Source organism: Ylistrum balloti, unplaced genomic scaffold, assembly GCF_031769215.1.
Source record: "Ylistrum balloti isolate Yb309-2 unplaced genomic scaffold, AGI_CSIRO_Ybal_v1 Utg370198, whole genome shotgun sequence".
Taxonomy (NCBI): Eukaryota; Metazoa; Mollusca; class Bivalvia; order Pectinida; family Pectinidae; genus Ylistrum; species Ylistrum balloti.
The window spans coordinates 563,314-578,742 of NW_026782174.1; the positions used below are offsets into that span (position 1 = coordinate 563,314).

General features: G+C 36.5%; 1 protein-coding gene across 1 annotated transcript; it reads left to right on the forward strand.

Moving 5' to 3' along the window:
• The first annotated feature begins 717 nt into the window (after window positions 1–717).
• LOC132551450 (uncharacterized) lies at window positions 718–15,218 on the forward strand. Its single transcript, XM_060215589.1, has 8 exons — window positions 718–812; window positions 1,365–1,428; window positions 2,770–3,952; window positions 11,578–11,625; window positions 13,205–13,511; window positions 13,955–14,144; window positions 14,354–14,539; window positions 14,934–15,218. Exons 1-8 carry the CDS (start codon window positions 718–720, stop codon window positions 15,216–15,218), a joined length of 2,358 nt encoding a protein of 785 aa, XP_060071572.1.
• The last annotated feature ends 211 nt before the right edge of the window (window positions 15,219–15,429 follow it).

Sequence of the window (15,429 nt, forward strand, 5' to 3'; positions counted from 1 at the left end):
ACTTAGCCTGTATTTGGTAATTACCTAAATAAAAGTAGAACTTCCTGTGCAGGCTAAGTGAGATTGTGTGTTGGTTTTTAACAAAAGGTCTTATTTACAGGTAAAGCTGTAGTCTAATTCAGAAAAGTTTTACTTCCAGTATATACACCACATATATCTTTTTTCTCTTTCTTTTTATCGTCATTTTTATCTTATCAAATAACACATTGATATAAAAACATGTTTTTGTATATAAATGCATTAATTTGGATGCTTCTCTTGTTTGATTCTAGACCCTTTGTGGTTTTATATACAAGGTGGTATAACTGATATGGATGATTATTTAAAAAGAATTTTTTTTAACTTAGATCAATTTTTCTTGATTAGAACACTAATACATAGATTGTAATAATACCGTGTCCTCGAGAGTCAGTCAATTATAATTGTACATCATGTATTTAATGCACATCACACTCTTTGCATGTTAGTAAGACACATGGTTTATTCCGAATCTAGCAAATGTGATGCTTCATCTGCAATTTACAGGATTTCCCTTAAGTTATCTTAGACGAGAATCCAGCTGAATGTTTTCCCTCTTTCTTAATAGTTGTTTCCCGCAAGTTGGATCATCTTGACTTCATCAGTTGCCCGTATCTTCTGAAGTAATTTCACGATCACAAATACATTTAGATGTGCCTACTGACACAACTTAGTCACCTTGCTGTACCATCCCTAGATATGTTTGTAGTGCGTGACCAAGCATTGTCGAAATGGTTCCACAGATCCAACTGCTGGCTGTCGACCCAGGTTGATGTAGCACAATCATTAATTTGGTAGATTCTATGTAATAGACAATTTACATGATGGTCGGAAGGCTCATACCTGTTGGGAAGATAAGATTAATAAATTATTTTATCCTTCCTTAAAGAAAAACTGGTACGTTATTCGACAGTCTTGTTCAATCTAGTTATCGGGGCTATTATTGGACATTCGTCTTTGCACGAGGGGTTACGATAAGTACATAGATATTGTAAGTGATCATAATCCCTATAATTTTGGGAATGAAATCAGAGCTGAAAAGTTATTAGTAGTGACGTTATCAAACTTTGAACAAGAAACAAGTCAATACTTTTCTTGGCGTTTGCTATCATACATGTTTCTAGTTATAAGAAAAAGGAGTGATTGCGCATTACAGGAGCACACTTTCTGTGAGCGGTATGATAAAGTGATATAATACAACATTACAATGTATTTATAAATTACTATCACACATTCCTGCATTCATTTCATGACAAATCTTACCACATAATATTATCGACAAGGACACAACATGCATGTACTTTCTGCTTGCGATCAACTCAATATGTTTTCCGTTTGGCTGACAGGACATATTACGAAAACTACTATAATGATTTAATTGCTGGTCTTGTGACTTCGAATGACACTGAAGTGTCACTTCAGTCCCTCGCATGATATGTTACACTTCACACCTTTAAACAATTATTAGATATTAATAACAGTTTGCTAAGTTGATCGATAATCGCTATTTATAGATCATGTGTTAGAACTATTAGATATAATAATCGGTGTATAATTGGCATGCACACGTAAATTGACCGTGAGTGAAGTATTTTGGACATATATTAAATTCTTTTTTCGTGTATAATTGTAGTTAAATGGTGTCGATCCGTCTTTGTAAATAAAGAATTTTCGTTATGGTGGTAAGCAGAAGTTTCTGCAGTTCTAGTCTAGTGGATTTGTGGTTTCCGACAACTTTTAGTAGAGTTTCGAGATTATGAAGCAATATTTCGTATGTATGATTTTAATTTCATCTTAATGATATTTTTTGTTTTATCTGGGTTGAGTGTTTTATTTTAGATATATGTAAATGGTTTCATCTTTTTCAATAACTATGTTTATTTGTATAGAAAACAGCTTCGCTATGAGAGATTAAAATCACTAGAAATTGTGTGGCGATGTTGAAATTGTAACTTGGAGTGAACAAACCGAGCACTCATAGGACTTCGAACTACTTTATTTGGCTTAAATGTCATCTTATGAAAAAAATGAAAAAATGAATCGATTGTCTTTCGATCTCATATGTACTGTTTGGTATAGACTTATAAACATAGAATTTGATCGATTTCTGTATACCAGATATGATTATTACTAAAATGCGTACACATGATTTGTATTTAATCAGGAGGCGCGCGTTTTATTAGAGCAAATACGGTATTATATTGAATTACATGTATATGTAGCCGATAACTGAAACAGAATAGAAAAAAACGCTTATCCATTTGTCATTTGTGTATGGTTTTCATGAAATTTCAGAGTTTTGTTTTCTGACAACTGACCTTGTCCGATAAATGTCAGGAGATATAACTGACATCTAGTGAATCAACGTATTAATTATTTGTGAATTTCATACCGTAGCTAAATAGATAGATCACTGAATTATTGATACGTATACAGAGTGGTCTGTGTTTTATACCACGGAATATCGATAATTTGTACATGTACTTACACTCCGACAAACGCGATCACACAGGGTTCCATGTAGACAGACTTTCATCCAACCACACGCTATTATGGTAAATTATATGTGTTTATATACATTTGTTATCTTCGTTCTTGTAATTATTAAAAAAAAAAATCAAAGCCTGAATTAATTATAGATGTCCTTTATTGCTGTTTTTCCTGGTTCAAATGACTCCTGATACAAATTGTTCTGTACACATTGGTTAATAATCACTTCACAATAAGATGTATTGTTGGTTTTAATTTTAGACGGAGAGTTCCAGTTCGGGATCCGGTAGAATGGAAAGGATTAAACCGGAAAAGTTACCACGACAAAGAGTACAGAAAATATGGCGGAATGTCCGATGGGCCACAGGGTTTCCGGATGAAACTGTTCACATTGAAGCCAACGACATTACCCCTCATGTCGCTCTACGGAAAGTGGCGTTGTTGTTTGAGACGAAGAAATACGAGGAATGTGCTACTCTCATAAGGAAAATGAACTATGTGACTTTAGAGAATATTCTGGCAGAAGTTCCTTTGGAAGTTCTGTACGACTCTATGCCATACAGTCTATCTATCCTAGAGGCACTGTATGTGAAAATATACGATAGCAGCGACGAAAGCTTTCCCAAAGACCAATTATGCTTAGATCAATTGCTAAAGAGAATGGTTGTGTGTTTTGCTAAATTATCCCAAAATTCAGTAAAAGCAGAGCAGTATGATATCAAATACTATCCATCGTGTAGAAACATTTTACGCGTTGTGTTGTCGATGGAGCCGCAAGTGAAACGTCAAATAAGACAGAAAAGACGTGCGTTAGACAGATGTCTTAAACATCTCGGCCAGCACGGGCTTGTTGACTGTTCGAACGGAAACCTTATGCAGCTTCACGACGCAATGAAACTCCAGCTTGAACAAATAGTATCGAATTATCGAAATGCTTTAGTGACACTTGACGAGCTTAGTCTAGTGACAACGAAACATCCCCCCGCCAGATCAGTTTCATTCGGAAAGGCACCAAGTGCTGCGAGTCACCAGAGGCTCATGCAAGTGACACGCACGGACGTTCAGAGTCGAATCATAAAAAATAGGACGGTTTACGATATAGTGGAGCCAACCATTATCAATCAATGTCTTAAAAAACTCATGACAATTCTTGAAAAACGGATTGAGTATGATAAACTAGCTCTTTTTCATGACACCGAGCTACGGAAATTGTGCGAAGGACTTCCAGAGGAGATGTCAATGTGTATGACCTTGAGACTCTTTGCTCAAGGTTACGGTGTTGTTTGTCAACTCCTGAAGGAAGTGTCCGATGACGATGAAGGTGTGTCCGAGGACGATGGTGGTCAGTCGACAGACGATGAGCTACTGTCACCGATTACGCACATGGACAAAATAAAAACGTTACCCGGACAGATGAACGGTTTTCACAATTACAGAGGTAGCGGTTAGTATATTCACTATATTGTGTGTCCGAATGTATCGTCATAACACAAGTTTGATTCTACAATGTTTGGTCTTTGCATTGCACTATCAATTCACAAGCATATATATGTAGGTGTAATGTGTATTTTCGTTTCATTTGCCTGACTATTTGTTCGTCCGCTCGGCGAATATCCTTTTCTTTTTATACACTCCTGTCTGTCCGTGACTTTCATTATTGTCGTGTATTCTGTCGTTGTCTTCTGATATTTGTCTGATTTATTATTATTATTATTCCTACTTAAGGAATTCTTTAGTTAGCAAATCACTGTACAATGTAAATAATTTCTATTAAGTTTAAAGTTCACATTTCTATGTGATATGAGGTAATGCCTTTACATATCCAATGATTCCATAGGCTAATTAATGAAATTAGTCACGCGAATATCTGAATGTATATCCACTTGGAGTAGTGGTAATCTAAAAGAAAATCAATTTACCTAAAGCATTGACGATTATTACTATAAAACATATATACTTTTTAGGGTAAAACCTCATTAGCTTTTAACCTTTAATAACCTTTTAATATTTATGATGTGATGAAAAGCTGTGTGGGATAGATGTGGTACCAAGGATTATCTGTGGAGCTTTTGAAACAGTTTTATTAGCGTTGATATTTCGTGACAAGATTTTCAGAGTAAATGTTTTAGCCTAAACTATGGACTGGACTACAATTTCACGAATGCGGGTACGTTATTGTATCCGGTCACGAGGGCATGAGAACCAGTTCTAGTCTATACATCTCTAAATGAACCTTTCACCCTTACTTAATTACAACACATGATATTATCAATGGGCAGGTTAATATACCTTGGAATATCAACATATAGTGCGTGTATACGGCCCTGTATTTACAGCTCGACAGTTATGTAACTTAAAACTTGTGTTTTTTATCATGGGAAAAGCGAATGATTGCCTTTTGAGAATTGTCCATATCGTCTTTTTCTCGTGACCATTGACCGTATTTTTTTTCAAAATGGAGGTCTATAACGCCAATATTATATACCGTATCGACCTCTGTATCTGTTCACGAGAATTATTTAATAAATTTTTGTCCTACATACAGAGGACATGAAAATGATTATTCATTCTATTGTTCCCATTGCAAGACTTGAGTTCTTCCCTCCAAATTATCCATTTCTTTCCAGTTGCCTTTTTCGACCATGTCCTCGCCTTTTGTCTCGGTATTGAGAGAGATGTAGTTTTCGGATTATGTCAAATTCAAGGCAAATCGATGTCTATAAACTTGGTTCTTTTTTAAACTACTGTTCTGGATTGTTTCCTCATCCCAAACGTGGAATAGGTTCGATAGCAATGCTGCCTGGTACACCACTATCAGTAACACGAGTGGATGTGCCTATGGGATGGTGTTCAGGTTTCAGTGTGATGACACTACAATATGACCCTTGAGCACAATACACATGGTCTTCATGTCATTATAACTCTTACAGTTATGAGTAAAATACAATAGCTAATAATCGTTACACATGGACGACTCAAGTTTATGAAATGCAAGGCAGTCAGGATCCACGTCATTTTGACGTTTCTCTTCTCGTCTTGTAAAACATGAGACATCGTATGAAGCAAACATTTAGATGACGTTGAATGACATATTGGGTTCTTATTGCATTCATACCGGCATAGATGTTAAAATGTTCGGTTAACTGCCGTGTATACCGTGCAAACCTAAGACGTAGTACCCACAGGGCGATACAGATATTATACAAATACTTTCATTAGATCATTAAAGGCCAGACGTCGCCGCTAATGCAGAAAAATCAATAAAGAAATTACAATACCAGTTCATACAGGTGAAATTCCAGAAGACAATATTAAGTGTGCTTTTGCACAAAGATACAATAAAAATATTTCAGTAATTTGAGCTACATTTTGTACATGCGATTGGCATGTATTAACGATTTTGATGTCTAACTGAGCATAATCTTCAATACAAGACATGATAAAAAGTGTTGAAATAATATTTCAAATATACAACCGATAATTGTTTAAATCGCTCAGTCACGAACGTATCAGATATTTCCATCTGACTGTGCTCGACCTGAATATCCTAGTTCAGATTAGTTTGGAGATACGTTATTCGGGTTTGTAATTCATTCAATACCCCAGACATACTTAGTTTGATTTATTCAAAGCATCGTTAACTTAATAAGACAGTAAAATGTTGTTTTTCCCCTCATCAGATCAATTTACATTCCACATTAAATTATTTTTTATTTGAATTCCTATCCAGTTAGAGTAGATAGTTTTATAGCGTCTTATTTAAAAACCTATGAGTCAGATGGTAACATCAAAACAACTAATTCAGAAATTATCTCAGGGAATGCTTAGCCGGATTAATGAGGATGGTTGAAGATTTATCCGGATATTACATTGAATAATCCGGATTAAATATTCGTATATTAGACATGGCTCAAATAGAATTGAAATGTTTGAACAAGTTGAGAAAGGTTCATTGAATATTCATCACAATATTGTAAAGTTTTACGAAAAACAAACAAAGAAAAACAGCCATCATATTACCCGTACATGACCGAGACATATTTTGTAGATCATCACATAAATGATCATATTCTGTTAGGTAACATATTCAGACCAATGATGTTTGTACTGGTAAGGTCTTGTCTAATCAGATTCGGATTATAAAGATCCAGTAAATCGTTTATTCGGACTTAAGAGGTACAGTGTTGAACCGCCTAATTCAAAACTCATGAGATTCAATGCAGAATTATCCACATCATCGTAAAGTTTAAACGTAAATTGGATCTTAAGTGTGGATGAATTACGCTTTGAACAAATGAAACCCAACGTGGCAGTATCGAGAACAGCCGGATTCGATCACGTGTACGGGATATTGTCTCCAGACATGTAACCGAACAAATGCCGCTTGGTAGACATTTCATAGAATGTGAGCATTACCAAAAACATATCGGAAATGAGACGTCCAGTTTATATATCCGGAGTAACGAAATTAAGAGTAGACAGAGGGAATTTAGATGTAGACAGACTGGAAATAAACTCGCCTTCGAATACGTGTACGGACTAATGAGTGGCATGTTCACTGTGAAGCTAAACAAGCTCGAAAACCTAAGGTCAGCTATAGATTTGATATAACGCCACAGCTATACCTCGTGATGACTTCTAGGTGGTCCCGGTGATAGCTTAATACAATACCGCCTTGTTTTATAACTTATGGATCGGTGTTTAATTGTCAACTTAAATCGTCAACATCAAAATTATTGTAATGAAAATGTATCCACTGAAGAGAACCTCGCATCGCCATTGCATTTAAAGTACACTTACAAACATTCTAAAGATAGAATTTTAGACATGCACTTGGCTCTTGGAGTTGATGATCTGGCGTACTGTTTTTTGTCTGTCTGTGCTCGCCATGCTCATCCAATCAGCACCTGACCACACACCTGGGACAATGCCTCTCGTTCAGGTATCATAACACCATTGTCCCGCGGTCTGTATACTGAGTGCTTTAACTAGTGTAGACACAATCGCCAGAATGTTTAAAGAATATCGTAGATAGTCTGGAACGATCATCGAAGTATTTCAACTTTCTACCATTATGATACTCAGAGATTTAAATTGGATGGGGTGACTGAGTAAGATTAAATGTAAAAAACTCCTAACTTTTTCATGTACTTTTTAAAGATTTCACGATTAAAATTACAAGCAATATATAGTTCTAGTAAATACTTTTTTCTGCATCAGTACCAAATAACAAAAGCAAACATGTGGATTTATACATTACATTAAAAAAGACATTGTATCGCAATAGAACGTACATTAACACGTGATATCAACCTTTTATCGACTACAAATCAATAAAACGTTTAAATACGAATTAGGTATCAATAGCAGTCCTACCCAGAGACGATAACCATGCTGCTTTAACGTAGACATAACGGGGAAAGCACTGAAACATTACAGTGAATATCGGCAAATGTCGATCTAATGATTGCTGAGATATTTCTAAGTATATATATACTATTCTCATCGCCTGTGACATCTCTATTATTGGTATATTTACGACACTGTCCGTCTTTAATCAATATTACTGTAACCCTAACATGTGGTCTTTTTAGATTTATTTTATGACTAACGTTAAGGTATTTAACAGTAAAACCCGCCTTTCCATTCCAGTTTGTTAAAAGAGGGGTCCCATTGTATCAAAGTTTGGGGTATACACTGCCAGTGTAACCCGTTACGTAGTCGTGTTCTGTTTGACAGGTATTTAAAATTTATTGAAACAGGTATGTAAATATTTTGACGACAAGCTGATTATCTGTGTATTGGAATGTTTACCGGCGAATTTATTGCTGTCTATGCAGGTAAAATTTCACCTGTAGACGAAGATCACAATGTAACTGATTCTATATTCCCGATCTTTTCGTATTTAAGACCAATTATGTCCCAATTACTGTATCGTAATCCGCTTTCTCGTACAGGAATTATTTCTTTTGTAAAATGAAAATGAAACGAAAATGAAGACAGTGTTTTTCTTTAGAACTAAAATATGTTTTTGTTCAAAGATTTCCATGGTCGATATCAATTTGAATACATAGCTATTTATCCGCTTGTGGACTTGCTTTCTTTGGTGACCAACCTTACTAAATATGTTGTGTCAAACGACTTCCGTGTGAACAGTTTTATATCTACAATATCATAATGTTAAGGAATCATTTGATATGATGTTTAATTATAAGTATGATTGATGTGCATTACAGAAATAGTGTTTTGGATGCTTTGTAAATTCTGCTGAACATTTCTCTCTTTCAACTTTTTTATCCCAAGGAATAAATTATCGTATAGCATTACAATAATGAGGACTATGGTATACTTTAAACCACAAATCGTCACACTAATTAAAATATGTAAATCAAAGAAAGGCATTGTCGCACCAAAGTATTGTTTGGGAACTTCTGTCTATGACACTGAGTCACCCCTACCCTTAATGTAGGACCCTGGGGAGTCTTATTTTATGAGTGTTTGATATAATGCAATTTTGATAAGGGATAAATCAGCATATTTCAATATATCAAAGGAGTCTTAGAATTCATGTCTACTGAAAAATACTTACAATAGCAGATAAAACAGCATATTTCTATGTATATCAAACCTTTTTTCGCAATCCGACTTCGTGGATTGTGGCCTTGTCTATTACACAACTTTTTGTAAATGTGAACCATGACTTGTTCCGTGTAACCTTCTGCAATTTTACTAAATGATGTGCCTTTTGACCATTGTAACCCTATCTCTTGTGATCATTGTGTAGCATTGAGGATTGTGACCCTGTTTACATGGTATATTGTACCAACACTTTTCGTATTTTGACATTGCGTATTATGACCCAATGCCTTCTGACCTTGTGTGTCATGACCCAATGCCTTCCGACCTTGTGTTTTCATGACACAATGTCTTCCGACCTTGTATTTTCATGACACAATGTCTTCCGACCTTGTGTTTTCATGACACAATGTCTTCTGACCTTGTGTGCACTGACCCAATGTCTTCTGACCTTGTGTGCCATGACCCAATGTCTTCTGACCTTGTGTACCATGACCCAATGTCTTCTGACCTTGCGTGCCATGACCCAATGTCTTCTGCCCTTGTGTACCATGACCCAATGTCTTCTGACCTTGTGTACCATCACCCAATGTCTTCTGACCTTGTGTACCATGACCCAATTTCTTCTGAACTTGTGTGCCATGACCCAATGTTTTCTGACCTTGTGTACCATGACCCAATGCCGTCTGACCTTGGGTACCATGACCCAATGCCTTCCGACCTTGTGTTTTCATGACACAATGTCTTCCGACCTTGTATTTTCATGACACAATGTCTTCCGACCTTGTGTTTTCATGACACAATGTTTTCTGACCTTGTGTATCATGACCCAATGCCGTCTGACCTTGGGTACCAAGACCCAATGTCTTCTGACCTTGTATGCCATGACCCAATGTCTTCTGACCTTGCGTGCCATGACCCAATTTCTTCTGACCTTGTGTACCATGCCCCAATGATTTCTGACCTTGTGTGACATGACCCAATTTCTTCTGAACTTGTGTGCCATGCCCCAATGTTTTCTGACCTTGTGTACCATGACCCAATGCCGTCTGACCATATGTACCATGACCCAATATCTTCTGACCTTGTATGCCATTACCCAATGTCTTCTGACTTTGCGTGCCATGACCCAGTGTCTTCTGACCTTGTGTACCATGACCCAATGATTTCTGACCTTGTGTGCCATGACGCAATGCCGTCTGACGTTTTGTGCCATGCCCCAATGATTTCTGACCTTGTGTGCCATGACTCAATGTCTTCTGACCTTGTGTGCCATGACTCAATGCCGTCTGACCTTTTGTGCCATGACCCAATGTCTGACCTTGTGTGCCATGACTCAATGTCTTCTGACCTTGTATGGTGTGATCCCATGTCTTTTGGTCTTTTTTGATGCGGTCTCATGTCTTGTTGCCTTGTATGGTGATACCCCTGCGGTCTCATGTCTTCTGGCCATGTATGCTGTGAATCCACCTCTTTCTGCCTTGTGATATTTGGCCCCATGTCTCTTGACCTTGTGTACTGTGACCTCATGTCTTCTGGCCTCGTGTTCTGTGACCCCATGTCTTCTGGCCTCGTGTTCTGTGACCCCATGTCTTCTGGCCTCGTGTTCTGTGACCCCATGTCTCCTGGCCTCGTGTTCTGTGACCCCATGTCTCCTACACTCGTGTTCTGTGGCCCAATGTCTTATGGCCTTGTGTACTGTGACCACTTGTGGTCTGGCCTCGTGTTCTGTGGCCCCATGTCTCCTGACTTTCTGTACTGTGACCACGTGTCTTCTGGCTTTATTTGCTGTGACCCCAAGTCTTCTGGCCTTGTGTATTACGACCCTGAGTATTGAGACCCGATGCATCATGTTACTATGTGTTTTAGTCCTGTGTATTATGACTTAGTGTATTATGAACCTCTGCATTGTGACCATCGATAAAGTAATCATGTGTCCTATAAAGCCCTTTAATATGTTTTTTGACAATATATGCAATGAACAATGATATTTGTGATATTTGTGAACGTAGGTACTAGTGAATCTTATATGATGACGTATCTTTGGACCTGCAATTTCTGTGTTGTGTACCTAAGATACATATAATAGACATACGTGTTATGTTTATCTGGACTTTGTGAATTATACCCAACCGCTGTGTATAAAATAGATTGCAATTATAGTTGATTTTTCTTAAAATTGTGTTTAAAAACGTAAATTATTATCTGTTTTAAACTTTAAATTGTCCATTCAATCTTGACATTACTGCCACGAATCATTTCGATATATGAGTTGTTTAAAGCAAAGATGCGCATATCTTATGGAACAAATACTATTTTGATGACCTTAAATTTTCAGTTACTGAGAAAAAGACCAATGCTAGCTTGTTTCATGTTTTGAAAAAAAAACACTCACATATTTGTTTTCTTTAATGTAATATAAAAACGTGATGGTGTGGTTTAAGCAATTATAAATTCTACGAAACACTGACGTATTTATCTGAAACCCTATAGGTGGCAGCACCGGTCGTCTACGAAATGGGACGGGGAGGAAAAATACAGGTCAGTAGGGTTTCGGTTTGTTTATGTATAATGGTAAACGGAGGAACTAACCATCATGTAGTTACTAATTAGTCATCCAAGTGGCAAATTAATGCCTTAACTCATCACACACTAACAGCACCATACTGACAAACCACTGTAACTAACCAACGGAATTGCCTTTCGTTAAGACGTCCGGGACTCGAATCACCAAACGGACGTGAAAAGGTGTGTGGTCACTTTGCCTGACCTCGAGGGTTTTTCCAGAGTGATTTAATTAAATTGAGAACTAACAAATGAAATAATACTGAACTAAAACGTCAGCAGGCACGCTTACACCATTTGTTATTGTACATCACAGTCCGCTCATTGATAAATATATACATTACGTGATAGATTGATTGTAAAACCTGAATAATCGGTCAATTGGTTTTTGGATAACAAAAAAGTTCTGATAAACGATGTTGAATAATGGTGTGATTTCTACTTTAAAAACCCACTAACAAACAATATAAAATAACTGAAATAAGACAATGTCTGTTGTGTCACCAATGGTAAGTTTAGATGTACTATGCGAGGATATAGAAAAAATCAACTTAAAACCACATTCATATATAGGTCTCTGCGTAAACACAGATATAAAACCTCCAGACAGTATTTTATTTCAATGAAATACGTGAATATTTTATGTTATCCTACTGAGCGCTTAATGGGCAAAATGTTGACGTATGCATTTTATACATTTTCTACGTACATAACAAACGTATATTGATTTAATTTCAAATGAAATGAAATTTATCCAGATCGACTTACAATCATTAGGGAGAGGGAGATAACTCTAAAACGAATGGTCAATACAATGCTATTGAAGTGAGTTATATTAAAAACCTACAAGCAAGTTTAGACGAAGTTTATTAAAATCCGATGGAGGCTTAAGATTAATTCAAACTCCCTAGACCATCAATGCCTTTATCATGAATGTAATTTGTACTTTGATAAAAATTTGGAACCGAATTATTAAGGATGCCAATCAAACTCTAGATATTTAAATGTCACTTTGCTGATACATGTAGATAATTATATTTAAAATTCGAACTTAATAAAAGAAGGTAATTTCCAACTTCAAATAACTTTTAAAGCCCAATAACGTTATGAAGGTAATTTCAAGTTTTACTGGCAAAACCTTATTTTTATGAGCAAATATTTTTTAGATAAAGCAGTGAGCTTCACAAATACTCGTTCTGACAATGATGAATAACGCCGGCCATCCTACTCGGATCCTTCTGATATGAATTCCCCTTCACATGACTCTGGAAGGAGACCGTTATAACTATTGACTTGAACCTCTAGATACAATACTCAAGATAAAACAATCTGGACGTTCAATGTCATTTGATTTTAAATAAATCCAAGAGGTCCTCCTTTATTTACAGGTCATTGCATGACAAATAGCAAAAAAGTGTGTAAAAAGCAATAGGGCGACTGAGTTCCTTAACCCTGCATTCAAATTGAATTTCAGGAAGATGAAATTTCTGCATGGACATGCGTAATAGAGCTTTATTTTTCTAAAGCTCCATGTTTTTATTCATATTCACTGCAGGACTGAGGCCTTCTATAATATCTGGTCCATTTCCGGTCAAGCCGGAAGTAAATGGGATCCGAAATGGACATGCGAACCTTGTGCCACACTCTCTACAGTATACCGTCATACCTGTACTCAATGGAGCGACCAAGCACTTGAATCCGAACTCAGATCACGTGGTTACCAATGGCAAGCATGAACCTGATCAGCACAAACTTGAAATCGAGAGGCTTGAACGGGAAGTGGATCATCTCCGAATAGAGTTACAAAAAAGCACCGAGATGGTTGAACGGCTACAAGACAAAGAACGTGAACTAAATACAAGGTGTGTTTGAAAAAAAAGTGTTCGGTGTATGGTAGATATGAATTATGGTATACCATTAACATTTTCTGCATCGTTTTATCAAGTTGCCTTTCACCATGATTAAATTCGATTCTATTTTTAGTTGATTGAAAATAAGCATTTCAAAGCGATAGTTTTACAATAAAATACGGCTATGCTACTTTGGTATACCGAACAGGCATCCCTTGTGCAATATTTTGGATTGAATAGTTATTTCACCTTTTGAAACTTTATGCTTTTTTGTGGATTTTGTTCTCTCTATTGCTAATGAAATGCGCTTGCAATTGTATTTGGATAAAAAATTAGCTATAATATCAAAAGAGTGTATTTCATTGAACATTGAATTTTAATTGAAGAAAAATATGATAAATGATATCTGTGACAAATGTTCCTCCTGACATCAATGTCTATACATTCATTTACAGACTTGCCAATCTTTCATCATTTTCACTTGAGGAATCCGGAAACCACTTTGCGCAGGAGCATGAGTGGGTTGGACACTACGCAGCGCTTTACACCCACGGCCGACTCGATGCACTGCAGACGCTCAATCGTCTGGAACAGCTGGGCAATCTAACGGCATTGAAGGATAAAATTATATTTTCCGTCATTGTGGTACGTGTGATGATAGTTCTTCTGATAAAGCATTAAAATTACATTATGTATGTTAATATATTGAATTATCTATATCCTCCCATTAAAAGTGACTATGTCGTGTACAGCTATCATTACAGGTTTTAATTTCGTCTGAAATCTCATTACATTTGTTGGGATTATTTATTTTTAATCTCTTCACGCTTGATTTATTTTCAAATTACATACAGCTGGCGTTTCGGGCGACGCAACAAGCTGTTCATGAAATCCGAGGGAAACTACGCCATTTGCTAAATCTTCCCCACCCGGATATCCGGTCCAATGCGCAAGCGCCACTTCAACAGCAGATGGACCGTCAGATTGGACGATATCTCACCGCAACTGCGGACAGATTTGATCTCTCTGATGTTGTTAAGGTATTTACAATTTACTTTGAAATGTGAACGATACTTATAATTCGCATGATTATAAGCCATTTTAAGGTTTTTTCATGTTAACTAATTGAAGATGTGTTGATATTGACTTTTTTCAATTAGTACGTACACACACACATACGTATATTTTGATGCGTCATACCTTCCCATCATTTTATATCATACGAAATTATAGTAACAAGAAATATGAATGTATGAATACATTATTTATTCGAATTCGAACTAATTACACACGTATGATCTTTCTATCACCATCAAATTTATATGACTTTTTTTCTTCTGGTTCAATAAATCAATAATAAGAAATCAATCAATCAAAGAAAATATCAATCAATCAATCAATCAATCAATCAATCAATCAATCAATCAATTGCAGGAGGTGTGTACCCAAATCTACGCCACACTTTATGATTATCCGTGCCTTAAGGAATGCGACGGCCTGAAAGATTACATCACTTCCAGTGTCCGTGTTGCTTGGGGACTTGCAGTTCAAAACCCTTCTTATTTTCTATCATATGACTCAAGAAGATTCAATCCCAACTTCCACACACGAGTGGAAAATTGTGATAATCAAAACCAGGACATTTTTTCTTTTATGTGGCCTGCACTGACCGAGGGATATGGCGGACCTGTTGTGCACAAGGCCGTTGTGATCACGTGATTCATGGTGTAGAGAAATGCTAAACCCTTCACTGATTAACGTTCTGTAACAAGAATGCGAATAGGGATCAAGATCAAGATCATATTTGTGACAATTGTGGATGAACATAATTGTCCATAGAAATTCAGCCTAGTTATTGAACCGCTGTACCCAAATGAATCTCTCTTTTCGAAACATCTGATTTATTTATATGTGTTACATTCAAAGTGTG

Excerpts from the sequence above, each read along its gene's own strand:
- LOC132551450 (XM_060215589.1), top strand. The coding sequence starts at position 718 with ATGTTTGTAGTGCGTGACCAAGCATTGTCGAAATGGTTCCACAGATCC. Across the intron at positions 1,429-2,769 it reads TGACTTCGAATGACACTGAA|ACGGAGAGTTCCAGTTCGGG; the intron begins GTGTCACTTCAG and ends TTTTAATTTTAG. Across the intron at positions 14,540-14,933 it reads ATCTCTCTGATGTTGTTAAG|GAGGTGTGTACCCAAATCTA; the intron begins GTATTTACAATT and ends AATCAATTGCAG.